This window comes from Trachurus japonicus, chromosome 12 (genome assembly GCF_045865225.1).
Source record: "Trachurus japonicus isolate A0001 chromosome 12, Traja_1.0".
NCBI lineage: Eukaryota > Metazoa > Chordata > Actinopteri > Carangiformes > Carangidae > Trachurus > Trachurus japonicus.
In genome coordinates, this window is record NC_140918.1 from 2418049 (window position 1) to 2434261 (window position 16213).

Below are 16213 nucleotides of genomic sequence, written 5' to 3' on the forward strand. Positions count from 1 at the left end.
CACTCTCAAAAAACAAAAACAACAATCTTATTTTCTTTTTTCATGTACCGCTTCTTCTTTGTTTTTTAATAAAATGAATAAATTCACACACTTTTACAATGTTTTTTAGGACTCAAACTCTTGGACAGCTAATTCAGAAAAAATACCTTCAAAATTTAAGACTTTATAAAGTCGTGAAAAGACTTTTTAACTCATTGAGTGCCAACCACGTAATTTCTCGTTTTTCGTTCCCATGCGTTGAGTGCCAAAAACGAAATTTTTCGTTTTTTGCTTTTTTTTTAAATTATGAAAATAGACACTTTAATACACATTATATGTAAATTTGGGGACTCTACGACGAGGAGAACTGAAATAGATGACGATCAAAGTCACATGACAGCTCATGATCTGGAAGTTTTTATCATAACTCAGCTTCTGCAAACGGAGTTCTGCATGTGGATGCAGCAGCTGCTCCGCTGCTGCTCCGCTCTCACCCGCGAGGCTGCAGCAGCTGGGAGCTGAACCAGGAAGCTCTCAGCCCACAGTCCCGCCCGGTCTTCATCTGGAGCAACACCGTGTCCTCCCCAAAGTCCTCCCGCGGTAAAATCTGATGGTCTCTGGGTCAAAGCAGACCGGCACCACCGACCCGTACCACAGACGGACCGCGACCACCGGCGGGACCGGTGTTCGCGAGCCGCTGTGGCCGGCAGAGCCTCACGTTCCGCGGCGAGAGGCTGTGACACGGCACGGTGCGTCTGTGTTATTGTTGTTTAGTGGCGCCCCCCCCGCCCCCGATGGTGGTTTTGTGAATAGAACAACAATTGTTGTGTATATTTATCTTATACGAGCCCTTTGATCCAGAAATGCGAGTGTCTGAAGAGCGACAGACACAAACAGCGCACCTTTCATAAAAGACGCTCTATCTCCTTTTCTAGAAAAAAAGGAGGGATTTTGGTGAAACCCAGCCATGTTTAGCTTGACTTTTCTCAGGAACGGAGGCACGTAGAAACAAACGGTTTGTGGCCATTTGAAGGATAAAGTTAAACCTTTCAAATGAGCTACAGTATGTGTTGGTGGCAATAATATAGAATACACTATGGCTCTAAAATAAAAAGTCAAATATGGTCTAATTTGCCGGTACACTTGACTAAAACTTTGGAAAGGAGCGCGGCACTCAATGAGTTAATACCTTTTAAGGGTCTTAATTTTCCCCAAATTGATTTACAGTATCACCTTTTAATACTTTTCAAGACCCTGTGGATACCCTGTCTATGTAAGTAAGTAAGTAAGCTTTATTTGTACAGCGCCTTTCACAGACCAGGGTCACAAAGCGCTTCACAGTTAAAACAAAAACAATAACAATACACAGTTAAGAAGTACATGCAAATTTAAGTTTAAAAGGCCAAGACAACTAGGTGACAATCATAGCAAAATCATAGCATGTGTGTGTGTGTGTGTGTGTGTGTGTGTGTGTGTGTGTGTGTTGTGTGTGTAGCTCAGACCTTGGTCTCCAGGCCGTCGGCCGTCTGCCTCAGCTCGTTCCGCTCCTTCTCCGACTTCTCCAGACGTCGCCTCAGAGCGGAAACTTCGTCCTGACGGAAAAAGAGACAGACGACGACTCTTTGAAATCAAACTCTCTGTCTCATCACTACGTCTGTTTTTTGTTCTACGAGACGTTTGTTCGCTGCCGTCGTTTAAAATCGTCTCATCTCTTTTTTGTGGCGGCGGCGACTGATCAATCGTCTGTTTGTTGATTCATGTTCAGTGTTTTTATCGTCTGCAGCAAAGTCTGTTTGAAACATCTTCATCAATCGGAAACAATGTCACTCTGCGTTGTGTAGAGCAGGATGAGAGCTGCCACTTAGATCTGAGGCCCCGTTCACACCTGCGTCTTCAGCGATCAATCACAGTAATCGGCTGAGGGCTGGAGTGAAATAATAATTTTAATAATAACTTCATAATAGCTTAATAACTTAATAAAGGAAAGATTAAGTAATACAGAATTTCATTTGAAAAAAATAAAGCTCTGTTTTTCAGAGTAATATTTTGGTAACCGTTTATAATAAGTTCACACTATTAAGCATTAGTTAAGCTTTAATAAATACTGAATTCATCATTTATAACTCATGAATACTCATTAGTATGTAGTTTATAAATACAGTTAAAATGTTTTACTCATCATTGATCGGCACTAACTGTCTTTATAAACTACATACTAGAGTATTCATGAGTTATAAATGATGAATTCAGTATTTATTAAAGCTTAAAGGGACAACAAGGAGTTTTGGAAAGCAAAGTGTTTCCACACTACATTTCCCATGAGCCTCTGCGTGCACGGTGAAATTCTTGGACCGACGCAAGACGGATGAAAGCGAAAACATTTGTCAAGAATGTTTTCATTGATCAAGAACGAAAGTTGGAGGTTGGAAGACCATAAACGATGCCAACTCGCGATCCGGCGGCGTTATTCCCGTGACCCGCCAGGCAGCGTCCAGGAAACTGAAACTAGGAAATGCTGGACGAGTCGACCACTAAATAATAATATTAAAATAACTATAAAGACAAAACGATATATTTATCTACAATAGACCCATTAACAAGTGGTAACGTAGATTCATCCACATCAATATGAGACTCTTTTAGAACCAAATACAAACTCCTCATTGTCCCTTTAACTAATGCTAAATAGTATGTACTTATTACAAAGTGTTACCAATATTTTTTCTGTTTTTCGGGATTTTGAAATCTTGTTAAGTCCGAAAAAAAATTACTCTGAAAACTGAGCTTTTTTAACATTTTTATAAGTGAATGCAGTACGCTTCTGTAAAACAAAGCCCAGCTCTTACAATTAAATAAAGTTTTATCCATTTGAAACAAAGACCAGACCTCCACTGTGCAGACATGTGGTCCAGACCACTGAGTGCTCAGATCTCCGATGTGTCCCTGAATGCACCGTCGTACCTCTTTGGCTCGCAGCCTCTCGTTGTCCATGTTGACGTCGAGCAGAGGACGAACTCGGCAGAAAAGTTTCCACCAGCTCCACTTGGACACGACCCTCAGAGCTCGGAGGTTCCTCTGGAGACAGCTGACGGCCATCTGCTGCACCTGCACACACACACACACACACACACGGACACACACGGACACACACACACACACACACACACACACGGACACACACACACACACACACACACACACACACACGGGGAAACTGCTTTAACATGAATCACTGAATGTGGACTCCTCTTTCAAAATAAAAGCAGCAGCAGGTGAATTAAATCACACAGGTTCATGAATCGTAGCTTCATTTTAAAGCTGCTAAATAAACACAGTTCAATTAATTCTTAATTTATGGGGTAATTTATATGTGACTTGCTCTATTTTAGGATTTTTTTTAAATGTAAAGTGTCTGAGCATTTGTAAAACGGCTTACAAATAAAATGTATTATTATTACTATATGAAACGTGCCACAGATTATCATTTAATATCTTCTTATTCTTCTGTCTTTAGGTTTGCATTTTCAAATCAGACCAGCAAAATTCATTTCTAAAAGACTCTAAACGTATTTCTAATTAATTTGAATGTATGAACTTTAGGAAAAACTTACAATAAGGTCGTTTTTGTCACACACTAATGTTAAATATTCTCTAGTTGCAGCTCCTCACATGTGTTTTTCTTCATTGGTTGTTTGAGTTTGTCACTTTAGGCTCAGAGAAACTGTGTTGTTTTTTAACATTTTATAGATTAATGGAGAAAAAATGAAATAAATGTAGATTATAAGTGTATTGTCATATTAAAGTGCTGCTGACCTTGAGCTTGCGGTACTTCTGGCGGGCCAGGTGACCCATGCAGGAAGCCTGAATGTAAACCAGCCAACCGGTGACCTGCTGGTCCCTCTGCTGCTCCAGGTAACGCAGCACGCCGCGCTTCATGAACACCTGAGAGGAGGAGGAGGAGGAGGAGAAAGAGGAGGAGGAGGAGGAGGAGAAGAAGCAGAAGAACAGGAATAAGAGGAAGAGGCAGAGGTCACACATCAGTCGTGGTTCATTGATGCAGAGCCGTCTGATTGGAGCAGATCCAACATGGCCTCACCCTGCTGGCGCCCACCACGATGCTCCTTCGATCCAGATCCAGTTCAGCCAGAAGCTCCTCCACCGCCTGGAAACACACACACACACACACACACAGACACACACACACACAGACAGAGGGAAACAATGTATTGATTCTGGAGCACACACACACACTTAAGCCGTTTTCCCACTAAAATTAGCGGGTCGACACAGGTTTTTTAAACGCGGGTCGACCTGCTAACAATCGGCATGAACCAGTTGCCCCGCTCTCATCCGCGGTGCAAGAAACACAGTGTCATGCCACAGCCAGCCGCCGTGGAGTGTCCGTCCGCCGAGGCAGACGAGGCGCCTGGCTGACCTGAACACCAGGACCACGGAGGACAGCCAGTCTGCCGTCCACGGCCCCAACACGTCAGTTAAACAGACAGTCGCTTCTATTTTTTTTTTCAATCGTTTTTGGTCAGTGTTGTTTGATCTTTTGATCCCAGTCTTGAATGAGAGAAGAGCTTTGTTTTGGTACGTGATATGAGACGCGACCGGCGCGATGACGTGGCGTCACATAACGCTCAGCGTCATCACGTAAATTAGCGGGTTGACGCGGGTCTGGCGTTCTCACTGCAAGCCGAGCAGAGCCGAGCCGATTAAAGCAGAAGTAAACGATATGTTTGTGTTAATCTAAGTCTTAAATAGTTGTATCTTCCGACAGCAATCACTTCTATAGAGTGTTTGGTCTGAAACACGGGTCTGTCAGTCACTCTGCTCTGCTCTGAGCCCAGGAGAAAACTTTCCTTGTATCCTACAACCTTTATCCAATGAGGAGAGAGAACGGCATAAAGGGGCAGTCCTCTCTGTGTGTGCAGCCAAGGGATGCGCCTGAATGTGGTGACGTAGGGACGAGGACCAATAGATCCATGACGAGGGCGGGGGCTGCTAACTCCATCTGCTGACAAGACGTTATGGTGCCTGTGAAGTCGTACCAGTTTGATCTGGTACGAGTTCACGGGTCAGAAGTTACGAGTGGCCGTTATAGTGACTTTCACAGGTAAAACAGGTCGGAGAAACAAGAGTGGGTTGCCTGGAACGCTACAAAGTCGTAAGTCGTGACTTGAAGCTGTAATTTACGGTTTCAAAAGCCTGCCTGGAACGCAGCATTAGCCAAAACCACCGGATAGCTTACTTCTGCTTTAAAGGCAATTTTAACCCGCGTCGCTTGCCGAGTCGTTTGACCGGCGCGGTGCCTTTCCCACTGCCACCAAAAGCCGATTGTTAGCGGGTTTAAACGGGTTTTTTGGCCAGTGGGAAAGGGTTAACAGAAACACAGACACAGACACACACTGACCTTCCTCTCGTCGTGGCTGACGAACATGGAGGCGTAACGCTTCATGATGGGAGGAGACAAAGCCTGGAAGTGACACCTGAAGTCACTGAGAGTCATGTGCTCCGGAAAACCTGAGGGGAGGGGGGGGGGGGGGAGGAGGAGGAGGAGGGAAAGGAAATAAAGCCATAACTGCAAATTATCAGTGTAGGAATTTGTATTTATGTTTGACAAACTAAAGAAATAATGATTAAATATGATAAAATGTGTTATATGGTGTAATAAAACCTAAAATTAAAGACAAACATATGCTCATGTTTGTGTAAAACCACATAATAAAGAAAGTCTGGGACGCGTCCTGGAGAAAATATTATATTTAACCTCCTCTCTTCAGTCAACACTTTTCAATCTGAGAACAACAAAAATATTTATAAGATTTATTATTATTTTACTTTTCTTGCAGGATTTTTTTTTTTTTTTTAATCTGTGAAAACAAATATTTTCAGGGAGGAGGTTTAATAAAATTCAGAGAGCAGATAACAAAACATTGTGTTTGTTGTTCATATTCCTGTGTGAAACTTTGAAATAAAACTTTATTAAACTCACACAGACAGACAGACAGTGTGAGTGTTAAAGCTGCAGGACGGAGTGATGTCATTAACAACTGCAAAAACTCAACATCTTTCCAAGAATATTTGTCTTATTTCTTGTCAAAATGTCTCATTTCTAGTCAAAACTAATCTCTTTCCACTTAAAATAAGACTCATCACCTAAAAATTAACTTGTTTTGAAATCATTTTAATTTGTTTCAAACTAATTTTCACTTGAAATAAGTAGAAAAAAAGTTTTTTGTGCTTGTAATAAGGAAGAAAAACTGTCACTGTCAGATGTTTCTACTTATTTCAAGTGAAAATCTGCTTGAAAGAAGTAAAAAGTGTCTAAAAACAAGCAAGTTTTTAAATATGATGTGTCTTATTTTAAGTAGAATGAGATTTGTTTTGACTAGAAATGACATTTTGACTAGAAATAGGACAAATATTCTTGGTAAGATTTTGAGTTTTTGCAGTGAAGTGAAACTAAACCAGGAACATGAATTATTAAATGAGGCACAAACTGTTTTTCTCTACGACGCCTCTGAGACTCACATACTTTAACGTGTTGTATTGATTATTAATTATTGATTAGCTTGGACCTGCTGACCTGTGCGGTAGAGCTGCAGCGCCGACAGGATCTGAGTCGAGTGCAGCTGGACCCTCAGAGCCGGGACGTCGAAACCGCCGCCGTCCATCGTGGCGTTCACACACTGCAGGAAGACGGGCCGGGCTCGACGAATCAGATTCACCAGAGCGTCCTGCAGCGGGGAGAGGGAGGGAGAGGAGGGGGGAGGAGGGGTTAAATACACAATCCAACAACTCCACAACGCTCTGGTGGACAAGTTGTGAGCTGCACATTCACCACGCTATGAGATAATAACACAACGTTACCACACAGAGTTGTTTTAGAGGGAAATACAGAGACTGTTGATGAAAAACTGTCCCTGAAGGCAACGTGCATCAGCGGTTTTGCATGAATTTGCCTCTAAAACAACTCTATGTAATCCAGTACTGATTTATAGTAGTTTTAGTTTTAAATTTTTAGTTTCATAGATTGAACAAATTTGCCCTTTAAAGCTATTTATAATTGCCAATGTGGCCAAAAACAGCAGAGCCAACACAAATGAATGAATATATTAATATATATATTATAACCCAACAACCAATTAACCCATAAAGACACTACACTTGACCAAAATTGAAAGTCAGTCACCAGACACACAGAGATAGATAGATAGATAGATAGATAGATAGATAGATAGATAGATAGATAGATAGATAGATAGATAGATAGATAGATAGATAGATAGATAGATAGATAGATAGATAGATCTCACACAACTCCACAATGCTCTGTTGTGAGCTGCACATTCACCACGCTATGAGATAATAACACAACGTTACCACACAGAGTTGTTTTAGAGGGAAATTCATGCAAAACCACTGATGCACGTTGCCTTCAGGGACAGTTTTTCATCAACAGTCTCTGTATTTCCCTCTACAACAACTCTGTGTGGTAACGTTGTGTTATTATCTCATAGCGTGGTGAATGTGCAGCTCACAACTTGTCCACCAGAGCGTTGTGGAGTTGTTGGATTGTGTATTTGATGAGTTTGATGAGGGAAACCAAGAAATCCCATAATGAGCCTCCGTAGCGTAGCTCTGAGCAGCTCACGGCTCTGCTCCGCCGTTCTAAAAATAGCTTGCACCGACAATTAAAGGTAACAAACCTACTGCTATGACTATAGGGATTATGGCAATGGGCCAATTTGACGAAATGTTGAACTATCCCTTTAAATTAAACTCAAACTGGTCAAATAAACAACATTTATAAATGTAGTTTACAAACATTTATTGATTGATTTATACTTGGCACCTGAATTTTAAACCATCTCAGAAGTTAATTTTATTTACTTTATCAGTGCAAAGGTTTAAAAACCAGGTTCAGAATATAAACAGATAAATTGAGTTAGTTAAAGTTGTTTATTTAACCACTTTTGGATTCAAATTAAATCACATTTTAACTGCTGGGATCAGAATAAACCTGATGTTTTTGGATCAAAGTTTTCCTGATTCTACTAAAAATGTTTTGAACAACACAAATTGAGGGTTTGTATGCCTTTTAATTGATTTTATTTGTTTTTATATGTAATTTTACGCCTTATGTACAGTACAGTAAGGTGTTTTGTCTTTATTTCTGATGCTTTTATGTATTATTCTGTGCAGCATTTCGGTCGACTGTGGATGTTTTAATGTGCACAACAAATAAAGTTTGGATTGGATTGATCCAGATTAAAACCCAGGTGACCAGGTGTGACCAGATGTGAAACAGATGTGTCCAGGTGTGACTCACGGCCTGCAGCTTGACGGCGATGCACTGCGAGTGTCTGCGAACGGCCGCCATCCCGCCGCTGAAGGTTTTCCTGATGGTGCCGTTCCTCTGCAGCGAGCGCTGGCTGCTGCCCTCCAGACCCCCGAGGCCTCGGCACAGCGGGGGCAGAGAGACCCTGGGGGTGAACATGGCCTTTACCGCCGCGCTGCAGAGGGAGTAATCAGATTACAACTGTAGCATCTGCAGGGTCAATATCTGAACATTCAGAATCACACCAGTCAGTGCAGAAAAGTGTGAATAAATAAAAACATTTACAGATTTTCCGAGCGGCTTCTGCTCAGATGCAGTTTCACAACTTTCCAAACACTTGGCAAATAATAATTATCTCAAGTGTCGAGTGAAAATAAACATCCACTAATCTGATTTTTAAATTAGGAGAAGGAAAGAAAAGCTGCAAGAGTAACGTTATTTTTCTCTTCCGCATAATTTATCCTTGTGTATTTTACCTTGCTCAGTTCATACAAGCTGTTTTATTCATACCGATCCACACTGTGCATTATCTCTGATTAAACAACATGTACATGCCGTTTTTTCTCTATTTAAATCATCATTTGTACATAATATTACATATTTAGTTTTATATTTTTGCTTTATATATATTTTTGTACATAGTGAAGTCTTTTTTTTTTATTCCTTACTTCTTTACGTGTCCTGTAAGTGAATTTCCCACACATGGGATCAATAAAAAGTTCTATGTCTTATGTCTATATAGATATGTATAACATGTATATACACTATTCTTTATATTATGTGTATATATTTTTATTCCAAAACTTTATTCTTTACTGTTATTGTTCTATTGGTATCATGTGATGTGTATACCTGCTGCAGTGACAGTGATTTTCACAGTTAGGGATCAATAATAATAATATCTGATCTAAAAGTTTCAATTCAGTATTAAATTTATCTGGTGAAGATGTCTGTGTTTCCATGGTAACAACACAAAGAGCTGATGCTGACAGCTAATATAAGACGATGTGTGATGGAGCCAGTTTGGACAAACAGCAGCTGAACGAAGCTGTAGTTCACCTTGAAACCATAGAAACAATGAGCTCGCCTCACATCCCATAATGCACTGAGGGAACCAAAGCATACTATGTGGGGCTGCGAAATTATGGAACAGTCTAAATTATGAATTAATGTACAAAAACATAACTCTGGGGGGGTTTACAGGGAAGATGGTGTTCAGACTACTTACTTTTTTTATGTATCTTTCTTTACTTTATCTTTTTTCATTTTCTTTTTTCTTTCTAACAAAGGAATAAAGAGCATTTAATGAAGTGGGACAAGTAATCGATCTATTCATGATTTGTGGAACAGCTTCTTCTCACTCCTTTTTGAATATGTATGACTCTGCTTTTGTGTTTTGTTGCTGTTGTTACTTCAACTTGTCCATGTTATTTATGCATCAAGGAACAAACTGAAATTGTGCCTTATTTTGTTTCACATGTTCGAAATAAATATATTGTGAAAAAGGCCACCGCTCATCCGTAGGCAAGATACTTCGGAGAGGAGCTGGAGCTGAACTTTTAAACTTACTGTAGAAACAACTAAATATCTATTTATTTCCAGCTTTCGGTCATTGTGACCTTCTTCAGGCCACAATGACCGAAAGCTGGAAATAAATAGATATAAGCACTGTGTGGTTTTTGAGTGTGCAGTTGCTGTTTTGTTGCTTTCGAAATAAAAAAAACAAAAAAGATTCACACAGACAGACAGACAGACTTGACGTGTCCACAGAGTTTTGGTCGCTTTGTTTTGGTTAAAATGTGAATCTACCGACCCAGTTTGACCTCAGGGGGACCTGCATTTTAAACAAACCAAAAGCAAGGACTAGGGATGTCACGATTATAGATTTTCTTGGTACGATTATTATCAGAGAAATAATCACGGTATTACGATTATCACAATTATTATGCATTAATTAATTTCCCAACAATATGTACGTGTAAAATCAAATTTATATATATAGGTATCTGTAATTGTCCACCCGGCGGTTCCTGCTCCACCCGGCGGTTCCTGCTCCATCCGGCGGCCCTGCTCCATCCGGCGACCCTGCTCCATCTTTCTTTCTTTTTTGTGTCATTGTCGTGTGAGCTACTACACTAATATGAATTTCCCTCCTCGGGATGAATAAAGTATTCTCTACTCTCTACTCTACTCTATCTATTAATAAAGGACCAATTCTATTCCCCAGGGGAATTAATTGTCATCTTTACCAAATGTTTAAGTTTATTTAAATCGTTTTTTAATTGTTTTTTTTAATTGCAAATGACATGCAAACTTTTAAATTCGTACCGATTCGATGTTACATTAGGTAAATGGACCAGTTTCTGTGCATTTACCTTTACTTTGGCGCACATTTGTCAAGATGGTTTCGACATAATCTTTTTTGGAAAGTGAAGGTATTTAGGAATCTTTGTGATAAATTAATTGTGGCGTTTAATACCGCGATTAATTGTGAAAGCAAGTAATGGTGACATCCCTAGCAAGGACAAACACTAAAGCCAAATGCATTTCTGTTATTGGAGTAGAATTATGGAATAGCCTTGACAATGAATTTAAATCATGTACAACTATTACCCAATTTAAAAGGATGTTTAAAATCAATGTATTGAATAAATATTTAACACTAGGATAAAGTAAGTTCATTATATTACTAAAAGGTGGTTCTGCTTGTTTTGTTTTGATACTATTCACTTTACTTACTCTACTCTTCCAGTGTAATCTTCCTACAAATTTGGTTTTGTTTTGTTATTGTAATTTTTCTTCCTGTAAACAGGGTATAGGCATTAATAAGCTGCTTCTGCCTTCGCCCTTTTCGCCCATATTGATCATGAAATTTAGACGTGTCGTTGTCGTCGATGTGTGGTGGCATCGTGCCTCCAGGCCTCAACACACACACACACACACACACACACACACACAGTGACTCACACTCACACACACACACACTCACATGGTGGAGTTCTGCAGCAGACAGATGGCGTTGAGAGCAGACGGGTTGTTCTGGATCAGACCGAACCAGCCAGTCAGGTCGTAGCGGACGGGGTCGCAGCCCATCAGGTGGTTCACCTCGCACTGCAGCGGCTGCTCGCACTGACGCACTGCAGGGACACACACACACACACACACACACACACACACACCATGTGTTTAAAGGGGTAGTTCACCCAAAATTCAAATTTCTACTCATTATCTCCTCCCCCTCATGTGGACTAAGGGCTGAGAGAAGTTTCAGAGTCCTCCGTGGCTTCTCTGAGTTACAGGCAGAGGTGTATAAAGTACTTGAAAAAAGTAACTAAGTAAAAGTAGAAATACCATAACAAAAAACGACTTTGGTAAAAGTAAAAGTCACGCATAAGAAAATTACTTGAGTAAAAGTCTTAAAGTAGCTCACATTAAATGTACTTAAGTATCAAAAGTATCTTGTGAAAAAATATACTCAAGTATCAAAAGTACAAGTACAAGTACAAAGTATTTAGCATAAAAAGAAGCAAAACAACCACTTGTTTTACTTGTGTGTTGTTTTATTTCACTTTCAGGTGAATAGATGTGGAATGATAAAACCAAAAAACACCTGAGCAAACATGTAGAGTGAGTGAATCAAGTGTCTTGTGACTGCCTGAGAACATAAAGCAAGCGTCTGTCTGTGTCTGTACCGTATATGATGATCATTATTGGCCCGGGCGTTTGATATGCTCAATCAACTGGAGCCCAGGCGTTTCTAAGAACCAGGCAGGTATTTGCAACAGGCACCATGCATGGCAGTGGTGCACGGTAAAAACGAAACTTATCAATCGGCGCATGATTAATGAGAGTGATCGATCCTGTCACGCATAGAGGATCTTTGGAGCCGTCTGCTGCCACAGCTCTCCGCAGCAGCAGCAGCAGCAGCAGTGGGTCGTAGTGACAGAGACTGTGTGAATGCTTCACTATCGCAGATTCAAATACTAGCCTAGTAATCGCCCGGGCATTTCATTGAACAGGCTTTTACTGAATGAGGTCGGACCCTCAACGGCTTTTAGAGCACATGCGCATATTTGCACGCAGGCGATTATTTGGTCATATAGGCTAGACTATAGTTCTATTTTAATTTGTAACGAGTAACGAGGTGGCAAACGTAAATGTAACGGAGTAAAAGTATATTTTTTAACTTTTAAATGTAGTGAAGTAAAAGTAAAAGTCCTGATTAAAAAAAGAACTCCAGTAAAGTACAAATCCTCAAAAAAACTACTTAAGTAGTGTAACGAAGTACATCTACTTCGTTACTATACACCTCTGGTTACAGGGGGTCTCGGCGTAGCAGTGCATGTCCATATGACGGTTGCAAATGGATACCAACTGTCTTCGTAACAAAAAGACTCACCAAAAAACATCCAGATACCTCCATGCTGCTCGTATGTAATGTCCGTCTTGTATTGAAGCCCCGAAAAGCTTCTCAAGAGGAGCTTCCGCTACAAACAAGCTTGAAATATAGACTTATTTAATTTTTTTCAGGACAATTTCGCATGTCGGGGCTTCAATACAAGACGGACATTACATACGAGCAGCATGGAGGTATCTGGATGTTTTTTGGTGTGTCTTTTTGTTACGAAGACAGTTGGTATCCATTTGCAACCGTCATATGGACATGCACTGCTACGCCGAGACCCCCTGTAACTCAGAGAAGCCACGGAGGACTCTGAAACTTCTCCCAGCCCTTAGTCCACATGAGGGGGAGGAGATAATGAGTAAAAATTTCAATTTTGGGTGAACTATCCCTTTAATAAAGCTCACACACACACACATGCTGTGTTTGTGTGTGTGTGCAGCTCTGTACCGGCGCTGCTGTAGTACTGGCAGACTCTCCCCAGGGCGCTGTTCTCTGTGGCGGCCGGTGTCACCATCTCCTCATCCAGAACCCACAGCAGACCTCTGGGGTCTCCATCTGCCGCCCGCACCTGCAGCACACACACACACACACACACACACACACACACACACACACACACACACACACACACACACACACACAGCAGGATTACCACAAAAGAGAAACACTGTTTTCAAGTTTAAATTGAACTAAAACTTTGGGAACTCGTGGCTGCGTCAAAATGTGAGAGGAAAGAAAAAAGAGAATCAAATACTCAGCATTCCTCTAAAAGGCAGTCAAGGCAGTGGTTAATCAATAATCAATCATGTGAACCACATTATGCTTTGTCATGTCTGTCACTGTCTTGTTATTGTTCGTGCTGTTTCCCATATGTTTGCCATTGCATGTCCTGTTTTTTAATGACTGATAGTGTTAATGTCATATGTGCTATCTACTTTCTTTCTGTCTGCATGTTATGTCTGCATGCCAGTGTTGCTATGTGTCACCTGCCTTTATGAGCTGTTATGTACATGTCTTATTTGTTATTATGAGCTTTTAGGTAAATTGATATGTCATTTCAGCTGTATTTTAATGCATTGCTTAATTGTTTTTTTGGTTCTTAGGTTGCCTGTGTAACATCTGGCCAAGGACAACAGATGAAAATTAGCCTTACTGGCTAACTCTGGCTAACTCTGGCTCACTTGCAGTTTTTTTTATTCTGTTGATCAGTGTTGCACTGTCCCTGTCAAATAAACCAATAAATTAAATTAAATTAAATTAAGAAAAAGAGAGATTTATATTTTCACCACCTCCTCCATCATCCTGTGAGGAGGAATCAAGTTTCAAGTTTGTTTATTTAAGAAATGGGACAATGCATATTAATGAACATAAAAAAAATGTAAATATGTTTGGGATGACACATGATCAACTAGCTCAATGTTAAAATTCTATTGTGAACATGGTAAAGTGTAAAAAGAAAATAGAATGGCTAACGGTAAAGTGCTAATTTGTATTGCAGGAGTGCCCATATAAAGAGCTAGATTGTGGGGAAAAAGTGCCTAAGGTGCTAAGTTATGTAGGCTACCGCTGTATTCTAATGCAGGATGTGCCCGGCCGTAATAAAGTGCAAGATTATACAGTAAAGTGCTGATTCGTATTGTAATTCGTAATAAAGTGCTAATAAGTGCAAGAATCTACCGCAGAATGTAAAGTAGTAAGGAAACAGCTGATAAGCAGAGTTAACTGTCAATAAACCCTCCTCCCCTCGTGTCACAGGCCTCGTCCACACGGAAACGGAGCTTCGCCCCCAAACGATCCCTTTCTTGTTCATTTTGAAAAAAACCCTTTCCAAATAATACAGTTTTCACCTCCTGAAGACGCCGTTTCCATCTGGACGAAACGCTGAAACGATAAAAAAACGTACGCGGATTCATTAAATCCGTATCTGTGTGGACGGGGTCTTAGTCTCTTACCTGTGGCGGCGGCTGGTCGAGGGCAGACACCACCTCGGCCGGGCTGCTCTCTGGACACTCAAACTCCACGGGAACCTTCTCCTGGAACACACACACACACACAGTTATAATGCTGTAGTATTTATAATAAATAAGTGTAGGGTATACAGAAGCAAAATAATAAATAACAGGTTGTCTCCTCTCAATATCTGAATTTACAGGGAACCGAGTGACAATAAGAAACATTAGTGGGATTTTTCTTTGAAAATCTACATCACCTTGCAAACTATGCATCTAAATTTGTTTTGGAAGGTGACATTTATTTTGAAATAGTATAAACATGTAGCACAAAACAATGCCGGTGAGAGCTCGACTGTATTTTTTGAAGTGCAGCATATCTCGTGGATCTAAGATCTAATAGATGCATGATGAAGTGGAGGCTGACTTGAACGCAGCAGTTAAACCGGGATAAACTTAATGGGATGTTGAAATCTCGTTAAGTCAGAAATAAAATTAGTCAGAAAAACAGAATTAAAAAAGAAATTTAAAGCAGATATCAGTGGAATGTTTTTGTTAATATAAGTCCTAAATAGTCCTATTTTCCGTCAGCAATCACTTACATGAAGTATTTCAGCCTAAACACGAGTCTCTCCGTCACTCTGCTCTGCTGTAACCCGAGGAGAAAATTTTCCTTGTGGGATACAAGTGTTATCCAATGAGGGGAGAGAACGGCATGAAGGGCTGTGTGTGCAGCCAAGGGATGCGCGTGAATGTGGTGACGTAGCACGAGGACCAATTGATGCCTGACAAGGGCGGGGGCTGCTAACTCATGGTGCGTTCAAGGAAACTCGTACTTTGTGTTTTTCCTTCCTGTGAAGTCATACCAGTTCGATCTGGTACGAGTTCACGGGTCGGAAGTTACGAGTGGCCGTTATAGGGAACTTTCACAGACAACAGGACGGTAAAAACACGAGCTACGGGTTACCTGGAACGCTACCAAGTCGTAGTTGTGACTTGAAGCTGTAACTTACGGTTTCAAAAGCCTGCCTTGAACACAGCATTAGCCGAAACGGCCGTGCCACTGATATCTGCTTTAAAATTAGTCAGAAAAACAGAAAAAAAAATTGTCAGAAAAACAGAAGAAAAAATTAAAAAATTTGTCAGAAAAACAGAAAACTTTTTAAAAAAATTAGTCAGAAAAACAGAAAAAAAGTCAGAAAAACAGAAAAAAAACTTTTGTCAGGAAAAATTAGTCTAAAAAACAGAAGTAAAAAAAATGAGTCCGAAAAACAGAAAAAAAAAAAAAAAGTCAGTTAAAAGTTAGAAAGAACGAAAAAAAAAAATTAGTCCGAAAAACAGAAAAAAAAGTCAGAAAAACAGAAAAAAAAAATTTGTCCGAAAAACAGAAAAAAAAGTCAGAAAAACAGAAAAAAAAAATTTTTGTCAGAAAAACAGAAAAAAAAAGTTTGAAAAAAGAATTGTCAGAAAAACAGAAAAAAAATAAAAATAAAACAGTAAACAGAAAACAGTATTGACCTCTGGTTGTGATTA

General features: G+C 40.2%; 1 protein-coding gene across 1 annotated transcript in view; it reads right to left on the reverse strand.

Annotated features, from left to right (window-relative positions):
• myo18b (myosin XVIIIB) overlaps positions 1-16213 on the reverse strand; it is an 88453-nt gene that overhangs the window by 45849 nt on the left and 26391 nt on the right. The window contains exons 14-23 of the mRNA XM_085792582.1: positions 14684-14764; positions 13179-13299; positions 11316-11463; positions 8318-8501; positions 6572-6722; positions 5396-5505; positions 4076-4141; positions 3793-3921; positions 2941-3084; positions 1482-1571 (exon numbers count right to left, since the gene is read on the reverse strand). Coding sequence (XP_085648708.1) covers positions 1482-1571; positions 2941-3084; positions 3793-3921; positions 4076-4141; positions 5396-5505; positions 6572-6722; positions 8318-8501; positions 11316-11463; positions 13179-13299; positions 14684-14764 — 1224 coding nt within the window. The remainder of the gene's footprint in view (positions 1-1481; positions 1572-2940; positions 3085-3792; positions 3922-4075; positions 4142-5395; positions 5506-6571; positions 6723-8317; positions 8502-11315; positions 11464-13178; positions 13300-14683; positions 14765-16213) is intronic.